Here is a 21812-nt window from a genome sequence, read left to right as displayed (position 1 = left end):
AACACAATGGATTCTTCTTCACAGAGCCCCAGGCCAGGGTTTTCCATCACACTACAGCAATTTTTTTTTTAAAAGGCAGTCCAACCCCTAGAGAAAGTTCCCTTCCAGAAAAAAGAACAGGAGTACTTGTGGCACCTTAGAGACTAACAAATTTATTTGAGCATAACCTTTCGTGAGCTACAGCTTACTTCATCGGATGCATAGCTCACGAAAGCTTATGCTCAAATAAATTTGTTAGTCGCTAAGGTGCCACAAGTACTCCTTTTCTTTTTGCGGCTACAGACTAACACGGCTGCTACTCTGAAACCTTCCCTTCCAGAGATGCTCTAGTTCAAACAGGAATACTTTGGGGAAGGTCTCTGGCCTGTGCTATACAGGAGATGAGACTAGTTGATCACAGTCGTCCCTTCTGGCCTTTGAAGCCATGACTCTGTTGAATCCATGAATCTGCCAGTTTGTTCTCTGTGTCCTGTCCTCACCCCAGCTCAGCATGTTTTATTCAAGTACATAAAGGTTGTTACAAAGAGGAGGGAGATAGCTTGTTCTCATTAACCACTAAGGATAGGACAAGAAGCAATGGACTTAAATTCCAGCAGGGGAGGTTTATGTTGGACATTAGGAAAAACTTCCTAACTGGCTGGGTCGTTAAGCACTGGAACCAACTGCCTAGGGAACTTGTGGAATCTCCATCACTGGAAATTTTTAAGAGTATGTTAGACCTGTTAGGGATGGTCTAGATAATACTTAGTCCTGCCCTGAGTGCTGGGGACTGGACTAGATGACCTCTCAAGGTCCTTTCCTGTCCTATGATTCTATGCTTCTTGTTAATAGACACGGGCACTGTGGGTTTCCTTTCCAGGCACTGGCTTGGATTGATGTTTTGTCAGCTCATACAAGGTTTCCCCGGAGTCCTGAAAGGCCAGTACCCCTCACCAAGGGGCCAAAACAAAACCCACAGCCAGACATTGGGAGGGGTTGGGATCTGGATGTAGATCTAGTGGCTCAGACTTGTCTCTTTAAAGAATATATGAAATAGTTAAAGTTGAGCTCCAAATATTTGGCAGCGTTCAGGGGGTTTCTGGTAGATGGTTATTATTAAATCTGAACCAGGGCAACCCCGCATGACAAAGTCACACCCCTGTAGATTTAAAGGACTATTGCAAAGACCATTTCACTACTAGAAAAGGAGTACTTGTGGCACCCTAGAGACTAACTAGAGACTAGCTTATTTGAGCATAAGCTTTCGTGAGCTACAGCTCACTTCATCGGACGCACTACTGATAGTGTTTGCAGTTCAGTCATTGCTTCTGGAAGAAACTTGTTGCTAGGTCAGGTTATGCTAAATAAGCAAGAGGTCTGTATTGGCCTGAGTCTGTTTGCAATCCACCATTTCCATGCCACACTTTCAAGCCAGGACATGTTTGCTACCTTGAACTTAAATCCAAAAAAGGGAACCGATATATCTGCAAACGCACAGATACTCAGGATGTGGCTGCTGTTTCCTATCACAAACACGTGACCTGAGTTGGTGGTTGTTTTTCCACACTGCAAAAGAAAGAAATCCAGCAAGCTTAGGTGATATTTTTGTGTCACTGAACGATACAATGATCTTCCTGACAAGCTGGATTCCTGTCCTAACTACGTTTCTGCTTCTCTTATGTAAGTAATCCAATGTATTTCCTTTTCGTCTCTTTCCACAGGCTAAATATTTAAGCTCTGGGGTGGTGCTATACTGTTTATCTCTTGATCGTGCTGGTGCTGTTTATTTCTCAGCTGGATTATGTGCATGCTGGGTTTTAAAGTTTATTTCTCTGCAAAGTGAAAAGGGAATATGTATCGAGGGGGTGGTGTTATTTCGCGGAGCTTTCTAGACAGTTTCATAGCTGGAGTGCAGCAGATATGTGAGGGATCGGACATGACAAAACAAAAGGCACAGTTCAGTTACATACCTGCTTCTTTGCTGGTGAGAGAGCTGATGGCTGCAGAGCGTTCTAGGGATTTCATTTACAGGGTAAATAAAAAGCAATAGTCTATGTGCATTCTGTGTGCAAGCCCCTTTCTAACCTCTCCATACACCTTGCTTAGCAATTCACATGCCACTCTGGACATGCAGAACATAAAGTTTTCTGGGTGTTCTCAGAGCACCTGCCAGCATCAGGCACATTTGCTTTCACAACAGCCCTCCCATGAGATGGGCTAGGATTATCCAGCCCCATTTTACACATGGGGACACTGAGGCACATTGAGGGGACGTGTCAGGAAGAGCCCTACTAAGAAGGGGCAGAGCAGAGCCTGCAGCTCATGCAAAACATCCAGCCAATATGCAGATTAGCCTCGTTTCTATTGATTTATGGGATTGGGGAGTCATCTACTGCTACTGGGGGACACGCCCCAGCCTTCCTTCTCAATGGGAGTAATCACAGGAAACTCATTAGCCTCATACAGCCTCAAAGAGTTACCCCAGTGCAGCTTGCAGCAGTCCCACATGTGCACACAGGTCATTCTAGTTCAACTGCACTGTGGATGCAACTGCACTGAGACTTGCTCCATTGCAGTGGCACCATACAGAGCTGTAAATCCTTCGGAGAAGAGGCAAGGGGCGTTAACAGGGTGTGTGTGTTTTACTCGTACTGCTGTAGCCAATGCCACATCTCTCCACTGCAGATAAAGCTAGGGAGGGGCCCAGATTCCTGTCTCTGGGTGGGTGTTAACATATGGCCCATAGTGATGAAGAAGGAAGGACTCAGTTTGCCTGGACATCAACAGTGCCTGACTCATGAACCAACCCATTAGTCTAACTGTTGTATTCTTGGTGTGCAAATGCCATAGTACCTAGCCCAAATATTTTCCTTTTTCTAATAGCTCAGGAATGATTTCCATCCTCCCTGGATTTCTCTCCCCCCTTCATGTCCATGGGTAGTCTATATTTGTCTCCAGAGTTGTCTGCCCACTCAAAGTTTGCTGTCTGCCTTTCCCCCCACTCCACGTCTCAATATTCCAGGACTCTGCCTCTCTCTCCCTCTACCCACTTGCTTTCCCCAGCACTAACAGCACTGACCACATGCCAGTGGTGGCTACTGAGATGCCACAAGGCCATCTGTTGATTGCTGGAATGCTGTGAAGAATGGGAGGGAGGGAGAGATCTGAAAAAGTAAAGAGGGAAAAGGTCTCAAGGGACTAGAAGACGAAAAGAGGCTGGAGAAAGTGCTGATCACCATGAGAGGTGAGGCATCGTATTGATACAATTCACAGCCAGGTGATGACGTGGGAACATTTGACATGGTTTATTTTTCACGTTATTGTTCAGCAGTGAGATGTGAGGGATGAGCAATTGATGTTTCCTCCACACCAGTCCGCATATCACAGTGCACCACAGAGCCCTGGTTTTCTCTGCACCTTGGCCCATGGACACACGTACACAGTGAAATTCACCAGCAGAGTTGTACACAAGGGTCCATTTCACATTGCAGCAGTTCACAGTGTGGGTTATTTAGTTATGATTCTATTCTCTGTATTCTGCCCCTTTATATTTAAGGTCTGCTGGGGTGGGGAGAGCATTCACAGTGGAGGTTCTTTCAGACTGAGAGATGCTCTGGTGCTGCTCATGGAGACATTGCATTTGTTCTTTGTTTGTTTGTTGTTTTCTTTAATCTAAAATGCAATCCATCTAGACTGGAAATGCAGGTCTCACTCTTTGTGCTCATGACACAGTCAAACCTTTTCCTTTTCTTTGAAACTGGGTGGATTCACACAAATGTCAGGCTGGATTTCAGGTTCAAACAAGAACTCAGAGCAACACTCAGTTAAAGCTGCTGAGTTAAACCCTCATAAGACAGATTGTGAGCTCTTTGGGACAGGGACTGTCTTCCTGTTCTGTGTTTGTTCTGTGTTTTCCAAACACAAGGGAATCCTGATCCATGACAGGGGCTTCTGGGTACCACCACAATACAAATACATTTGCATTATTGTGCAAATTGCATATTGCACGTGAGTTGGGTAGTGAAGGGAACAGGACGAGGGACCATCAGTTGGCCCAGGTTTGCTTGAAAATGGTCCAGTGGTCGCTCAAAACCAGAGATAGTTCTGTAAAGTTGCAAAGTTATGATCAAGATCTAACTATTTCCAAAATTATGGGGGATTCAGATCTGGGAGTTATGTTTGGCACATTATAGAGATGGCGGCCAGTCGTAAAGCTGGATCTGGACTTCTCCAGAATTTGGGGGGTATTCAAAGCTATTCCCTCCCTTTCTGCTGAGAAGTTGCAAACATTTCAACAAACCAAAGCTGATTTTGTGGGTTGCAACAAACATGCGAGCAATGCATGGTTTCAGGTGTGGTCTCCATGACACAGCTCTTGTCACGTGGAAGAAAACAACCCAATTGTTTTACATATAAGTGAAGTTAAATTCAGAAGCAAATGGTATTTAAACTGCACCCACTAGCTATTATTAAATCTTAATCAAATCCATATTGAAGCGTAAGAATTGAAAGCATCATCCCAATTCCTATGGGCTTCCAGAGGCCTCCGTCCTTCCCCTTTTAAAAAGAAACTAATAATTAAATCTCTATGTATTAAACTGACCTACATGAAATAGTCCATGTAAAATATGATTCCTGCCGTAAAACACATAATCCACCACCAGTTTAATTCCATTAGAAAGCAGTCATGAAGGTCTCTGTATTATGATCATTAGGATAATAAAAGTAATACAATATTACTTTTATTATGTTTGAATTTAAAACATTCTTCATATGAGCAGAAAGAATAATTAAGGGGATGGGTAGAAGGAAGGCTTTTTTTACATTTATAATGAAGGAAGTTCACATGCTGAAGCAAAGTGAATTAAGTTAGTTCTTTGGTTTCTAAATTAAAACCTAAGTGTTCCACACCCTTTCCTCCCTTAGAGCCTTTCAACACATTTTAATTTCCTCTTTTGTAACCAGGACACTGGTCATGCAGTGTTGTCCACACTTGCGGGTTTATCATAGGTGTTTTTCATGAAGCCTCAGCTCCTGGAGTCATGTGACTACAATAGGAAAACAAATCATTTTTTAAAAGTAAGTTTACAGCCCTCCTGACTGCAGAGTTAAGTTTTAAAGTGTGAACACTGAGGGCTCAAAAAGCATCTGGACATTTATATGGCTTAAAATCTCATGATTTTTCAAGCCAATCTCAAGATTTTCTGAAGCCTTAATATGCAGGCTAGATTTGTTCCAACACAAATCCATTGTCAATCACTGAGATTAATCCAGGCCTCCAGGTCTGAAGCCCTTTCTCTGTTATTAGCATCTTGGTAAAGGAGACAAGAGCTTGCACCCTTCACGAAACACACCGAGGAGGAATGATTCCTTACGTGAACTTTTTAAAATCTGCATAAAAATCCCATCTCGGTGTCTGTGTGCCTAACGCCATCAGGTGCCACTGCTGTCATTCTGAGCAGAGCTAGTCGGAAATGTTCCAGCAAAAATGGCCTTTTTTCCTAAACCAAAGTTTTTGCTGAAAATTTTCATTTCATTAGAGATTTTCAATGAAAGACCAAAATATGGAGGGGCAGGGGGAAATTGTTAACTTTTTTTTAGTGGGAAATGTTAATTCCCCCCCTCCCCCCCCCCTTGAAATTGTCCATGAAAAACAGTGAGTATTTTCTGTTTTGCAGAAGCTGATAGCTCAGAACGTAGGCCGCACATGGCTTTGTGGGAAAGGATGGAGCTTGGCAAGTGGCCCTATGATGAAGTGGGAGGTTGGGGCTGAGGGTTCTGGAAAGTTCCCTCTCACACCATCACATTTTCCCTTGTGAGACAACATCCCCGAGGAGACCCCCTCTGTCAGCAATCTCATGCTGAAGGCTGGACTCGTGGTTTAGGCAGGACCGGAGCAGATGTTTTTACTGGGGAGGTTTGCCATGGGTGGATCTGCCTTTCCCAAGATGTTTTAATAGTCATCAGATTTGGAATCTCTCGCTTGTTTCCAGTGGGAATGATGACATTTCAGACTTGTCTCCCATGCATGCAGCCTACAGACTTGTAGAATGGAAAGGCTGATGCCAGTTCCTCAGGAATGTCCCCATTAAATATCATTCTGATGATGCATCTCTGCTTTACAAGGACTTAGATCCATTTATAAGTCCTATGTACAGCTATTAATTGATCATATGTTGTATCCTAGCATGATGCCTTCCAGCTCTATTTATCAGGTAAGTACAGTCACTAGCAGGATACAATACATTCTCCTATATATCACTTTTATTTCAGATTTCTGGAGTGCAAAGGTCTCTGCCTCTGGAACATCCGAGGAGGAGGAAATAGGTGAGTCCATCTCAGGCTGTTACCTTCTGTACAGGGGTAGGAGCCAGGAACTAAGAAAGTGCAGTCACAGCAACAGCTATATTTAAAGGATTTTAGACTTTGTATTTTCATGAGAGCATGAAATGGGAATGCAGACCGGCACCCCAAAGGCTCGGAGCAGGGGCAGTATACGGTCTGCGAACCTGCTTTTTTAACAGAGTAGAGCCATCGCGTGCTTCGTAAGTCATAGCTAAAAACGCTGCTCTCTCTCTTCCGCAAAAATTCGAACAGCAGAGTTGTTGAGTTGGGGGCTCATGGCTCCAAGCCTTCCTGACTTTTACAAAGCCACTTACTAGTATCCCAGGAAGTATTATTATAATTAAAACTGAAATACAATTGCGAATATAAAGACATTACGCATAGCAATGCCGTAGCTTGGCTTTTAAAATTACTATTAATATTAACATAGCAGCTAGGCCTCAAATCAGTGTGATGCCCAATTATGTTATGTGCTGTACAAAATACACAGTTACAGATAGTCTCTGCCCCAAAGACCTTACAATCCAAATAGACAAGGTCACATGGGATGCCAATGGCAGAATCAGGAACAGCACCCTTGTCTCCTGAAATACAAGCCACCAGCCTCGTCTCTAGCCCACACAGGCTCTCCTACTGACCCCATGTCTTACTGAAGGTTGTTCATTTACTCACTGGTTCACAAAGTTCAGAAATGTGCCATGGGTCCCCCAGTCACCAGTTCCAATGAGCACAGTTCTACTGTGGGAGATGTGAATTAGCACTGCGGGTGTGCGGCTGAGGAGGGTCACTAGCTAGCCCCACACATTCAACTTATTCTAAAGTGGGAGAACTAATGTGGCCGCCATTTGCCAAGAATAAGGCTCAGGTTAATTTTGGAATCTTTGTCCTATATCCCCACCCCCCAAAACACCAAATATTTTATTATTTAATAATGTGTATTCGGTGATTTATTTTCATTTCTTCTTGCAGACCCCAAGTATGTTATCATAGGAGTTACCCTGGGAGCCTTCCTAGCAATTGGGTTTTTAGCACTAAAGATCTGCATGATCAAAAGGCAATTGACTGACAGTGACTTAGTAGGTAAGTGAAACATACTCTTGCTTTCTGACTTTCGACAGAAATTCTTCTCACCCATCAACAGAGCAAATCTAAACTCCATTACTCTGCTCCCTTGGTCAGAGTAGATCTGTGTGTAGTAAGAGCAGAGTATCTGCTGGGTGGAGCTGCAAAGGGAATTGTGTTTGAAAAGGGGTGCAAATTTCAGATTTGAAATCCCTGGCATCCATAGATCCCCATGTTTGAATCCTGACATGGTTAACTCAGCTTTCCAAGGGAAATAAATTGCATTCCATACTGTGTAAGCATCTTTTGGAGGAGACCTTTTTAAAAAGAGTCCTACCTACTCTGCATGTACGTTAAAGATCCCATGGCACGTTAGCTCTGAGTAGGTGCCTGCACAAGCATCCTGACCAGAATTTCCACTTCCCCCACTGCACTGGTTCCAGCCTTCCTCCTCAGAGGGTACTGTCTGATTCCTGTAACTTCCATCAAGGTATATGCCTGGCAAAACTCCCACTGGCGTCTAATGAGAGCAGGAACAGGAGCTTGGCTTGTAAGATGCTGTTGGGTTCTCTGGGATGCCAGTTGCTGCAGGAATGTATGCTTTTACTGGCTGCATTATTTAGGGCAGAGAAAAGCTCAGTGGTCTCACTTCATAGCTTTTGGAACCCACACCTCCTTTGGTTTCAGACCACACGACTTCACAGGCCGCCTGGCGTGTTGAGTTCAAACCCGCAATTTAAAGTGAAACTGAGCTAAACTGCCTCCTTTCATGTGAATATATAGCAGTTTAAAAGAGAGCATAATTTGCCCAACTCACTTCCCTGTGGGGAGATTTTGACCCATTGACTTCCCTGGGTGCAGACTTTGGCTCATTGGCATACATCCTCTGCACAGAGAACCTCTCAACCCAGATTCCAAAATGCTTTATGAACTAAAACACAGAGTAAAGAAAGGGATAATTTCTCCCACCATGGAAATGCAATCAGCTCTGGTGCAGGACATGATAAAAGTGCATAGCAACACTCCACAGCAGTTGAGAGCAAGGAATAAAGAGGAATACCAAACCCTGCTGCAACTATAATGAGAGATGAGGCCACAAAAAATACTTACCCAGATTGAAATTTTTCCAGAACACCAGTTTTAACAGCCCCACTCTTGCAAAAAGACCCATGGGATTTTTAAGGAGTACAAGATCTCAGGAGCTCAGTTGTACTTGTCAGCACCTCCAATAGCCAGAGCATGGGTTAGAGGGGGACATATTGCCTGCCGAATCACCAGCAGCCCTTCATCCAGTATCCTCGGTTTTTCTTGGAGGTCTTGTGTCCCAAGCACTGCAGAGCTGGGCCTCAACCAGTACCCCAGATCCAGACACCCCAGAGCTGAGGGGATCCTTGGAAAAAACCTTCTCAGCTTCATAGCCTGAAAACTTGCGTTGTCTTGAATGACAAAATATTGATTTTTAATACCTTTCTCAAGCCACCTTCTATTAAAAAAAAGGCATCTTGAATTGCATTATAGTACAAAATGGAGTCATGATGCAATTTCATGTAACATGACCATGGAAAAACAGATAAAAGAAAGCCCCCTCCCACCTGAGGGAAATGTAATTATTGTGGGACCTAGGACCCAAGCAGGTATTCTCTTTAACGACATTTCTGTGATGAATTCCACTTGGACATTTACATGCCCAATAGCAGGTGAAGCACAATTTACCAGTCATGCAGGGAACTGATGCTAATCTAGCTGCTGTTTAGATGAAGGGAAATTTTAAGCACGTAGCCAGTTTGTGCCTTGAAAACCATGCCACGTATTAAAGAGGAAAATATTGTGAAAGACATTGGAATGTTCACAGAGAGAAAGAATGAGAGCATGGCTAGGTATTTGCTTGGTCATCCGTATTCTGCATTTTAAAACATTTGCTTCTGTGGTTGGAACACTGTGGTAATCTTCATGCAATCAACAGAAGTAAAGGCTTTGCCAACATGGCAACCACCTAAGCCTGTTAGGTCAATAGCACTATAGGACAAGTAGCTCCAACACCAGCCCCACCACCTAGCTCAGTAGTGGGGATGGCTTAATGCAAGTGGTTTTCAACCTTTATCATTTGCAGACCCCTAAAACATTTCGAATGATGGTGCAGATCCTTTGGAAATCTTAGACACAGTCTGCAGACCCCCCCGCCCCCCCGACAGGTTGAAGACCACAGTTGTATAGTAATGACAACCTTTTGCAGACCCCTTAGACATAGTCTGCGGGACCCCCAGGGGTCCGTGGACCACAGGTTGAAAATCACTGGTTTAGTGGCCTCACCTTCAGAGTGGCAATAGACTGTCTGAAACCACAGGGTCAGATCCTGCAAGGGTTGCCTCACCCCTTTCTTCTAAGGTAGGTAACTTGATTCTATGCTGTTTTGTGTAAATGTGGGTCTTTTAAAGGAGAACTTAGGCATCCCACTTTACGCTGTATAGACACTGAAGATTAGCTGTTAAGAGGGGAGGCCTAAATTTCTCTTATGGCCACTATATAATAGGTCTAAAAAAATCATGTCCATTCCTCCTAATTCCCTCATCATCATTTATCTGTTCTCAGAATTGTTTTTCACTACATTTGGGGCTGATAAATGAACCAAAACCAGCTGTGGTATTAGCTACTGTGCAGTTTTGAAAAAGCTGAATATCAAATGTTCCAAATTAAAGGGTTCAGAAAGAATTTGGAATATTATAATATATTACATTTTATATTGGGCTTGATCCTGCTATCCATTGTGAGACAACAGTCCCTTTAATGTCAATGAGTTTGCCTCTGTAAGATTTGGTGGATCTCCCTCCTTAGCTACAGTACCAAGGTACTCATGGCCCCATCACCATGGTATCTGAACAGGCCGATCAGCTTTGCATTTCTATCCCTGGTATCTCACATAACCACCTTTTCTTACTGTTCTCTCTTCAGATTCAGACAACAGAGTGGATAAAAGGTAAGGGTCATTGCTGTCAGCAGTTTCTATGGTGCTTTGGCATGCGAAATGTCAAGTTCAAATTCCCCTCCCACTACACGTATTACTGCTAACACCGACAGTGCTTTAGATAGAAATATATAAAGGATACAAACCTGCATGTAAGTCACTAAGGGTGAAATTTCCAAAGGCATTTAGTAGAGTTGGGCAGAGAATGGAAATTCCATTTAGCTGAGAATTAAAAAATTTATTTTCAGTCCGATTAGGAACAAAATCCCAAAATTTCAAAATTCTGCCAAAAAAAAAATATATATATATAAAAATCAGAATCTAAATGAGTTTTTCCTATGATATTATAATATATAATATAACACAAAATACAAAAATTCAAACCAAACTTTAGAAAGGAAAAATTAAAATGTTTTGGTTTGAAAATGTTGAAAAGGGCCCCCCCCCTTTTTTTTCTCCAAAACAAAATTTCAGGGAAATTGACACCATTTTGTGAATCATTTTTATTTTAATGGAACTTCATTCTACCACAGAACATTTTCTGACCAGCTCTATTTAGCCACCTAAAGATGCAGATAGATGCCCAGTGGGAATTACATAAGTGCCTGAGCAGGTTGGGCTGCCTGACTGCTATGGAAACAATTGAGAGAGACAAGGTAGGTGAGGTAATATCTTTTATTGGACCAACTTCTGTTGGTGGAAGGGACAAGCTTTCGAGCTTCACAGAGCTCTTCCTCAGGTCTGAAGAAGGTAACCTGAATTTCACAGCAAAATACAAGGTGGGACAGCTTGCTAAGCAGAAGGGGTTCACACATGTTGGAGGAGACCACTTATAATGAAGTGAGCAATTAAGGGCTAGCAGGCAGCAGGATGTGTTACAAATTGTTGTAATGAGCCATAAAACTCTGCTAAGTCCACAGTTTTGAGTGTCCAGCAGAGTTATGAATTGAAGCTCCCAGGCTCATCTTGTGAAGATGTTGGGCAGGTTTCCTTTGAGGATGAGCACTGAGAGGTCAGCTATGGAGTGATTGCTTTGTGAGAAGTGATCACCCACAGGTGATAAGGGTGTTTTTGTCTTTTATATTTTTTTCTGTGAGAGTTCACTGGAGAGCATAGTGATTATCTGGTTTCATCCACATAGTTGTTGTTAGGGCATTTAGTGCACTGGATGAGGTACACCAATGTTGTGATAGGCATGTGTAGGACCCCTGGATCTTGAAAAAATTTTGTGGAGGGTGGTGATCATCACAGCAATGGAGATATGTCTGCAGGTTTTGCATCTTGTACTGGCAGGGTATGGTACTGCCTTGAGTTGGTGTGTCCTGGTCCATGGGGAGCTTGTGTTTGATGATGAACTTGGCAAGACTGGAAGGCCATAAGATGGAGTTCAGGAAAGATTTATTTCCAGATGTGGTCCCCATCAAGTATGGGAAGAAATTTTAATGATACCCAGTATGGTTTCCAGTGTGTGTGTGTGTGTGTGTGTGTGTGTGTGTGGAGGGGGGTAGGTGACAACTAGGGTATGTGATCAGAGGAGATTTTATTTCCGCATTGAAGCAGATTCTCTTGAGATATTTTGATGGCCTGTTTCATAATGTGATCTATTTCTCTAGTGGAATGTCCTTGTTTGGTGGAACCATTGTCAGAGGCAGGATAATAGTCGTGATGGACCCTTGGTCTGACCCAGCACGGCAGTTCCTATGTTCCTAAGAGTGAGTCACAGAACTAAAGGCCAGAAGGGACAACCAGATCATCTAGTCTGACCTCCTGTCTATCACAAGCCACTAGCACCACTCAGCGTCCGTGCACCAAACCCAAAAACGGAATTGAGACCAAAGTATTAAAGCCCTCAGGAGACTAGACTCTTTTGTGTGAGAACTTTTAGGCTGTAGAATAGGCTCTCAGGGCAAATTGTGGAAGCTCCATTGCCTGGGACAATTAAAACTGGACTGGACAAAAACCCATGAAAACAGAAGAATTACTTCTCTGCTATGCAGAGCCAGTTAAGGCTCCCTGATTTGGTGTCAGCCCAGCCCCAGTATCTGCTAGAGCAACCTAGGAGTTGCTGTAACTTATGCCAGTGTAGAATCAGAAGAGTGGAGCTCCACTAGCCCCTAGACTGCCCCCTACTCTGGGGATGGATGGGTTGGCTGGCACCAGAGTTGGCTATGCTGGCTTTATGCCAGTAAGGTGTTGCCTTTCACAAAGGGTATTCTCTGCTGACCATTTACAGCTTGAATCCAGCCCACAACCATAACAATCCTGCAATGGCTGGGGTATGCATGACCTGACTGGTGTTTTTTAGCATTTAGCTGCTTCAGTGCAATGTTATGGACCCAGTCCTGGGAGGCATTGATCTCCTATTGTCTTGAACGGGAGTCAGCAGCACTCAGTACCTTGCCAGAGTGCTCAGCATCTAAACATTTTATTAAGAATTACCATGACTCAGCCTATCCACCCATATGCTGTACCCCACAGCAATTCAGTTATAAGCACTGGCCAAAATACCCACAACAGGATCAAGCCTAGGAGCTACCGTCCCATCACAGCATCCTCCAGAGGGGTAAGGAAAAGCTCTTACAAAGAGCCCCTAGAAAACCTGGCTGTTTTATACACAAGTGATGTCACTGCCAGTTACTGGACCTTAGCTAAAGCTAGGAGTTTTAGGGTTGAATCCTGCCCTCTGGTTTTGTTAAGACAAGATTCATGGCTGGGCCCCTTTCTTCTCAAGGTTTCCTTCTTATCTCATTTTGCCATATTCATTTCTAACTCCTAAACTATACATTTCTTCATAATAAACTAAACAAAACAATTATTTACTGCACCTGGGGCCCAATTAACCATATTTTCTTTATTTCTATTACCTCAACCCAAACCTTAAATCAGATAACACTGGTATTTCCAGGATCACTACAAGTTTAGCACAAACAATGCCTGTTTCTTGTGATCTCATTCTTTTTGGTCGCATGCTTTAAGCCAATCACTCACGTCAAGATCCAAACTCAACTGAAAACCATAGTTCATTCAGCTGGATAGGAACAAGTGTAGCCAGCCTTTCCTATGCCACCGGAGATGGCAGCACACATGTCAGATATTCAGTGACATAGCCTGACCCCACCAGAATATGGGACAAAGCCTCTGAACTGATTGGGAGAATGTTTATGTTAATCACTTCTGGGCAAGTAGAGCTCAAAAAGTTAATCAAGTATCAGGGTTTTCTGAAATTTAATCAAATATTTTCTATACACACATATGCATGACAGATGCGGGAGTTTCTCCCTGCAGGCTGGAAGGCTGAGGCAGGTTCACTTACAAACCGAATGGGTGAGAGTCACACAGCTCAGCTTCTCATCCTGACTGTCCCTGAGTTCAAGGCTGTTGAGATCCAGGCTTTTGTTTCCTCCCATTATGGAAGCAGGGTCTGGTCACATCATTTCCCAGCATTTTGGGATGGGGAGTTTCAGATCTGCGGTCGGTCACTAACCTAGCTTGCGTGTCCAGTTCCCTCAACTGGAAATGAGGACAGTTACCCTGCTCCTTATAAAGTGCTCTGAGACCTACAGGTGAAAAGTGCCATATGAGAGTTAAATACTGTCACTGAGGCCCTGGCCTGGCTGTGAGACTGCAAACAAAGAGAGGGAAGTAGTTCTGATGTTGGTTTTGTCATGACCATTGCCAACTGGATTGAGGCTACTAAACCAGTATCACATGGTTGCTGCACCATACTAGTGACCTCTTTTCTCCTTATTCGAGTACATCCAAATAATATGAGAGCTCTTTCACTGGAGCTGGCAAGTGTGATTTACAGCTCAAGTGCAGCCATGGCAGTGTGAGTGGCAGGGGAGACTAGCTGCTCTGAACATGTGCCTAGTGTTTCACCTGGAACTGTGCTCAGGACAGCTGGTCCCTCCTGCTCCATGTCTATTTTTAGCATGCTAGCTCAATCACAGCTAGTACGGGTATGTCTCCTTGAGCTGGACACGACATCTTCCGGCTCCAGTGCTGACATACCCTAAGATGAGAGGGGATGGGGAGGGAGCATATGGATCTATCTCCTGCTTTTTATCCGGACCGCCTGCAGGGATCTTTAGTTGCCAGGAAACTGTCCAAAACTGAGTTAATTTTTTCTGGAGTTTGCCCTTTGCACGACCCAGTGTGCAGGTATCTGCTGTAAGTCGAGGAAAGTCTCTAGGACCATGTTAATTCAGGTTTTAATGCCATCCCAGAAGCTTGAAACAATTTGGCATGTTCCAAACACATATGCAAGTGTAGCTCCTCCATCCCCACACCTCCAACATAGATCTTTGGGGGCAGCTTTAATTTTGTAATTTTGTGACCAATACCCCCGAAAGGGGATATTTCTGTTGAATGAGACATAAAGAAAGGTCCAAGGTCATTTCTTTTTCTGATTGCTGTATTCCCCTATGGGGGTAAGATATCTATTGTCGGTTCTTTGGTTTATTTTGGCCTCATTGCAACTATATGAACTCTTTGATGGGTTATTAGGCTTTCACACAGTATAGTTGCCAGTCTGGGGAAACAGTATAGCTCTCTGCAAAACTGGAGGAGTTCAGGCACTTCGGACAGCGCAGGTGCTTCCCAGGCCAAATTCTGAGGTGACAGAACTGAATATGTTGCCATATTGCAGTACTTGGCATGTTGTATTGGGGTTGTAGAGAGGTCAGTGGTGTGATCCAGCCTTCAGTTATTAAGTGGGATATATATAGCATGCCACATTCCATCCAGTTTTCCACTTTATCTTCCCCCCAGTTTCTAGCATGGGATTCCCCCAGACTGGGAACTCTACACGAGAAGAAGGGTGGAATTTGGGGTGTCATGCAAAGTTGGCCCATCACTGATTGCCTGTATGGATAGGGGGATTAGATCTTTATGGTATCTACAGTATCCAGAGCCTAAAATAGCTGTGTAATGTAAAAGGGAGGGCAGCTCCTTCTTGACGCTCACCTGTGTAGGCATTTTATTTGTGATAGCGTATGCCCATGGGGGCATGGCCCTGCTTACAAAGGCATGATGGGGCAGCCTCAGATTTGGGAATCTAATTGCCCTAGTTCAACTAGTAGCTGAAGTCTCTCAAGGAAATGGGTGGGTGTTCCCCATTCTCCATACCAGTGGTCTGCTAAGTGGGGTGCGCGCACCACAGGGGGTGCCTAAGACGAGCCAGCGGCAGCTCTTCTACCTTTGGTTCTGCGGCGGCAGGAGGAGCGCGCCTGCGGCAGCTCTTCCACAGAGCAGCTCTTCCCTTGTTTCTTCTCCGGTGGCACGCCTGCGGCAGCTCTTCCACATTTTTTCCTGCGGCGGCACGCCTGTGTCAATTTTTTTTTTCCCCCTGGGGGGACGCGATCAAAAAAGTTTGGAGACCACTGCTCCATACTTTAGTTTTAAGGAGATCACTGATTTTCTGAAAATAGGGTTGGGGTATTTGGTGTGGGAGACCCTTGAGAACATATATTAATCTGGGTAATGCGTCCATGTTACCATGTTTATTTCTCCTCAGAGGCTGAGGAGTATAGTTTCCCATTTACTCTGGTCACTGGTGACTTGTGTGATAATCAGGTCTAAACGGATTTGAGTTATTTGCTTTATATCTCTGAGGATTAGGATTTCTAGATATTTTAATGCCATCGGCTGCCATTGGAAACCTCACTGACTAAGCAAGGCCCTGTATGCCTGTTTAGCTAATCCTAACACGTTGGATTTGTTCCAGTTGATTGTATATCCATGGGTGGCAGGTGAAGCTTCCCCTGGGGGAGGTTAGCTGCCTGTCCCACCTCTTTGTCCCCAGCTCCGCCTGCACTCCACCCCCGCTCCACCCCCTCCCTGCTCGGCCCCTCTCCAACATCTCTTCCCCTTTCCCTCCCCATCACCTGCCTGCCGCCGCTCACCTTCTTACTCCTCCGCCAGAACCCTGTGTCCGCTTCGAGACTCCCCACCCATAGCTCACCTCCTCACCCCCCTGCCTCCCCTGGCCTATTATACCCACCGCCCATCTGGAGAAGCCCCTGAACCTTTCAATGAATTCTAATAATTTGGGTATGGACCTCTGTAGGTTAGGGAGTAGAACCAGCACATCATCTGCATACAACATAATTTTTTGTTCTATATGTCCAGTCTTAATACTCATTATATCCACACAGCCCTGGCTTGTGCATGCCAACAGTTCCAGGGCTGTGTCGAAGAGCGACAGGATAGCAGGCAGCCTGTAATGTGAATAGTTCTGAAATGAAATTATTGGTGATCACCCAGCTGGAGGAGTTAGCGTAAAGCAGTGGTTTTCAACCTTTCCAGATGACTATACCCCTTTCAGGAGGCCAATTTGTCTTGTCTACCCCAAGTTTCACCTCACTTAGAAACTACTTGCTTACAAAATCAGACATAAAAATACATAAGTGTCACAGCACACTATCACTGACAAAGTGCTGACTTTCTCATTTTTACCCTATAATTATAAAATAAATCGATTAGAATATAAATTTTGTATATACATTTCAGTGCGATACAGTACTTGAGCCTGTTTTTCACGTGTGAGCCTTGTCTGAAGCCTGATCCTCAGGCGTCAGGGCTGAATCAGGTAACTTAGCTTCATGGCTACATTCCCTCTAAGGTGCACACCTGTGCAGCCGTGCAGGAGGCCACCAGGGGCTGCACACTTAATTAGCAGAGCTGCACACACGTGCACACTGTACTCAGGGGTGTGGCCATAGGTGGGCCTAGAAGATGGCAGTGGGGTAAAGTGGGGAATAGGTGGTAGGTGGGAGTAGTGGGGAGAGGTTGGGATGATGATGGGGGCGCTTGGGGTGTGCAGGGCTGCGGCAACTCCCCCAGCCTCTCCCCCCAAGTCCTGGGGCTACGCTGGCTGAGACGCCTCTCCCTCCCAGCTCCGGGGCTGTGGTGGGGTGAGACGCCTCTCCCTCCCAGCTCCGGGGCTGTGATGGGGAGAAACGCCTCTCCCCTGGCCCCAGCCCTGGAGCGGCTGGAAGAGATGCCTTTCCCCCTGTCCCAGGACTGTGGCAGGGAGAGGCACCTCTCCCCCGGCCCCAGCCCTGGAGCTGCTATGGCGGGGAGAGACTCTTTCCCCCAGCCCAGGTGCTGCTGCAGGAAGAGAGGGCTGGGGGGAGTCCTCTCTCCCCGCCATAGCCCCAGAGCAGCCTGCACCCCAGACAACTTCATCCCCAGCCCCACCCCAGAGCCAGCACCCCCCAGCTGGAGCCCTCATCCTCCGCACCCCAACCCTCTGCCCCAGCCCTGAGACCCCCCCACACTCCGAACCCCTTGGCCCCACCCTTGCCACACATCACATATGGTGCACAGAACAAAATTCATCTGCGCGTGGATGGGAAAAATTAGAGGGAACATTGCTTCACAGGGCCCCCAGTGATGTGGGACCCTGGGCAACTGCCCTGCTTGCCATCCCCTAATGCCAGCCCTGCATTTGCGAGCCCCCTAAACCCATCCTGTGACCTCCTGGGAGCTGCAATCCGCAAGGTGAGAAACAGTGATCTAGGTGAGTTGAGTACCCCCTGGAAAACCTCTGCATACCCCCAGGGGTATGTGGTCTCCTGGTTGAGAACTGATGTACAGCAGCTTAATCCATCTGATAAAGCGTCCCCAAATCTGTGTTCAGACTAATTTTTCTTTTAATTCCAACCCATTACTTCTTGTTATGCCTCACACAAAATAATTTCTCTCACTCCCTGGGCCATATTCTGAACTGGGGTAAATCAGTATAATTCCATTAAAGTCCAGGGATCTACACCAATTTACACCAACCAAAGTACTTAGTTCACTTCCACTCCTCCTGGAAGTCAACCATTCCAGCCCCTTGAACTTCTTTGTAGAATTTATCTGAATTTCCCACAATATGTCAACATCTTTTGGGTATTATAGTTTCCAGAATCAAGCACCACATCCCTGGTACAGAAGCACTAAATAAGCAGTGAGAGACACATGCCTTAAAGTGTATGCAGCCCAAAATCACATTGGCAGTTCATTAGGAAGTAATTAACAGCATTTGCCCCTTTATTTACACAGGTACATATAATTATTTAAGTAATAAATTCATAATGAGATGCCTGTAAACACAATGGGATATTTACTAATACTTTGAAAGCCTAAAAGGTTTTAGGCATCATGCTGTCAGTTAACGAAACAGCCATTTTGATGTCAACTGACAATTATTAGGTGTCATTTAAAAAAAAATTAATAGCTCACATCAGTTTCAAATGCCATCTTGGTGTAAGCTTGGTAAATTATAATGCCTAAAATATCATGCAAGTTTAATGTATTAATAAAAATGTCTGGGCACATTTAATGTTGGCAGTATTTTGAGTTAACTACAGTACGTGGCAGACAGATTTATTCTGACAGAAAGAGACAAAGAAAGAGACAGACAGAGGCAAGGAGAAGGACAGAGAGACAGAATATTTATTCAGAAAGAAAATATACGTATTTTAAAACCTTTGCAATAGCCAGCAGGAATTTTTTAACTCAACGAATCCTGAGCAACACATACACTGACCCCCGCTCCCATACAGCTCACTGTATCAATCACCAGTGTAAATCACTCAGTGTGAGATCGTGTTTTAAATGCCGTGCACAAGTCATTGGGACATTTGAGGAAGGAGGGAAGGAGCTTGGCAGCTGCATACCCAACTGCCAAGCCCGGCAAGGATTTTTTTTTTCCTTTTCTTTTCTGCTACTAGGAATAGCCTCTGAATGTTATCTGTTTTTCCATCTCGTTTCTTCCAAGGTATCTGCTGCCTTTGCTAGGCCCTGTGGCGTTGCCAGTAAGGCTGGTGAGATACAGCTTGCTCTTGTGAGTTATGGCTTTGCAGCATGTTTACCATTCCTTTGACTAACACATGAGCATGTGGAATTAATTTGAGCATGTATCATATACCTACTACTGGATGGAATCAGAACTGCTCACTTCTGTGTCATAGTCCCTATACTATTAACAGCTAATGGAGATTCTTTCTCCAGTAGGCCAAATGGTAGGGATTGTGCTTTTGTGACCATGGAGTGCAGCATATCTGTCTGTTCATTTTAGGCACATGTAATGCACCAAATCCCCTAGTATCCTGTTTCTCCTAACCTAGCATATTGAGAATGGTTAAGTCCTTGGCTATCACATATTTCTTATAGTACTGTAAATAAAAACAAGCTCCAAGGAAAAGCTCCAAGGAAAATTCCCCTTGAAATAGATGCAAGAGATAATTTAACAGCAAAAAGCATACCATTCTCTATATAACACTACAGCATACACAATTTACTCTATTGCAATGTACATCTCTGTTTATATCAAGGGTGGACAAAGCACCACCTACCGGTCAAATGTGATCCATGGAGTTCTACAAAGTGGCTCATGGCCACCTACATTTCTAATATTGAGGTGCTGTTGATAGAAGACATGTCCTACAATGCTACCTGCCATCGTAATCTAATTACCCTCCACTTTAACCAAGATGCCATGTTGGGATCTGTTTTCTCCATGAGTTGAAACTTCCTCTAGCATTTGATTTAATATGGCACAGAAAGATGGTTTTGACTCTTGGCTAGTATCCCTCACTCTGTGAAAGACACTGGGCTTTGCAATGCATGCCTTGACTAATATACTGTACAAACTATTCACACACAGCAGTATACATTCCATCTATACCCAAGTGAGGGCTAAAATCTCAGCAGCTATACCATCCATTGAAATTGTATCTGTTTAAGAGGCTGACACATACTGTACTGTAAACAAGTTCTCAGAGAAGAGCACTCAGAATAGCTAGATACCAAAAATACACTTGCAGAGAAATTCTCTTTCTCTTAGAGCTCATTTCTCTCAGAGTTCATTCCCTTGGCGTGGGGTGGGTGGTGAGTGACATTATACACAAAGAGAGCAAGACAGGCGGCCAGGAATTTCCTGTTGTTTTAACACACACTACAGCTGTTTTGTGGATTTTAACGTTTTCAGCTGAATGTCCTCCTCTCTGTGGAGACTGCCAATGTGAGGGTAATGCCCTTTGTGATGGGGACACCTTTCCATAAGGAAATGGATTGAAAACACCAAGTCATTTCACATAGGGCACTGATTAGTCAGCAGCTAGAAACTGCTTACAACCACTATTCACCCCAGCTGCATTTGAAGCAGTGAGATTATGGAGGCATCGGTAGCAACTCCAAAATTCAGGCTGTGTTGAGATTTCCACTGAAAGCAGGATTTATAATCCCTCCATTTCACAATTTATGAGTGAATTTACTTTCCACGTGTAACAGATCAACTCTTCAGAGGCCAGGTGAATTTTCAATCAGATTTTCACGTACAGTTGTGGAGTGGTGATATTTTAAATTGCCCTAGCTTGGAAATTTGGCTCCTCTGATGCACACATTTCTTTTTGCCTCCCAACAGATAAAGAACCACATTCACCACAAAATACACACACACACACACACACACACACACACACACACACATTCATTACATTTGAAAAGTGGCTTATTTCTTAAATATTGAGTTATCCCCTTTATTGTGTGTAACTTTGTGACTTTGTCCTCACCCATAACTATTTCACATTTGGGGACAATGTATACCTTCAAATCAGCGGCACTGCTATGGGTATCCGCATGGCCCCACAGTATGCCAACATTTTTATGGCTGACTTAGAACAACACTTCCTCAGCTCTCGTCCCCTAATGCCCCTACTCTACTTGCGCTATATTGATGACATCTTCATCATCTGGACCCATGGAAAAGAAGCCCTGGAGGAATTCCACCATGATTTCAACAATTTCCATCCCACCATCAACCTCAGCCTGGACCAGTCCACACAAGAGATCCACTTCCTGGACACTATGGTGCTAATAAGCGATGGTCACATAAACACCACCCTATACCGGAAACCTACTGACCGCTATTCCTACCTACATGCCTCCAGCTTTCACCCAGACCATACCACACGATCCATCGTCTACAGCCAAGCTCTACGATACAACCGCATTTGCTCCAACTCCTCAGACAGAGACAAACACCTACAAGAGCTCTATCAAGCATTCTTACAAATACAATACCCACCTGCTGAAGTGAAGAAACAAATTGACAGAGCCAGAAGAGTACCCAGAAGTCACCTACTACAGGACAGGCCCAACAAAGAAAATAACAGAACGCCACTAGCCATCACCTTCAGCCCCCAACTAAAACCTCTCCAATGCACCATCAAGCATCTACAACCTACCCTGAAGGACGACCCATTACTCTCACAAATCTTGGGAGACAGGCCAGTCCTTGCCTACAGACAGCCCCCCAACCTGAAGCAAATACTCACCAGCAACCACACACCACACAACAGAACCACTAACCCAGGAACCTATCCTTGCAACAAAGCCCATTGTCAACTGTGTCCACGTATCTATTCAGGGGACACCATCATAGGGCCTAATCACATCAGCCACACTATCAGAG

At 44.5% G+C, this 21812-nt stretch overlaps 1 protein-coding gene across 4 annotated transcripts in view; it reads left to right on the top strand.

The window, feature by feature from the left end:
* Nucleotides 1-1530: 1530 nt before the first annotated feature.
* Nucleotides 1531-21812, top strand: part of TMEM273 (transmembrane protein 273) — a 35918-nt gene continuing 15636 nt past the window's right edge. Inside the window, exons 1-6 of one of the 4 annotated variants that reach the window (XM_074959916.1) lie at nt 1531-1659; nt 6253-6306; nt 7294-7404; nt 10336-10360; nt 19116-19181; nt 20763-20821. In XM_074959916.1, coding sequence (XP_074816017.1) covers nt 1605-1659; nt 6253-6306; nt 7294-7404; nt 10336-10360; nt 19116-19181; nt 20763-20766 — 315 coding nt within the window. In that variant the 5' untranslated portion in view covers nt 1531-1604 and the 3' untranslated portion in view covers nt 20767-20821. Of the gene's footprint in view, nt 1660-6252; nt 6307-7293; nt 7405-10335; nt 10361-19115; nt 19182-20762; nt 20822-21812 lie in introns of those variants that run through there. The other 3 variants (XM_074959914.1, XM_074959915.1, XM_074959917.1) reach the window with 3 other exon arrangements.

Source organism: Natator depressus, chromosome 7 (genome assembly GCF_965152275.1).
Source record: "Natator depressus isolate rNatDep1 chromosome 7, rNatDep2.hap1, whole genome shotgun sequence".
NCBI lineage: Eukaryota > Metazoa > Chordata > Testudines > Cheloniidae > Natator > Natator depressus.
The sequence above is the reverse complement of the archived record's forward strand: the minus strand, read 5'-3'. Positions and strand labels throughout refer to the sequence as shown.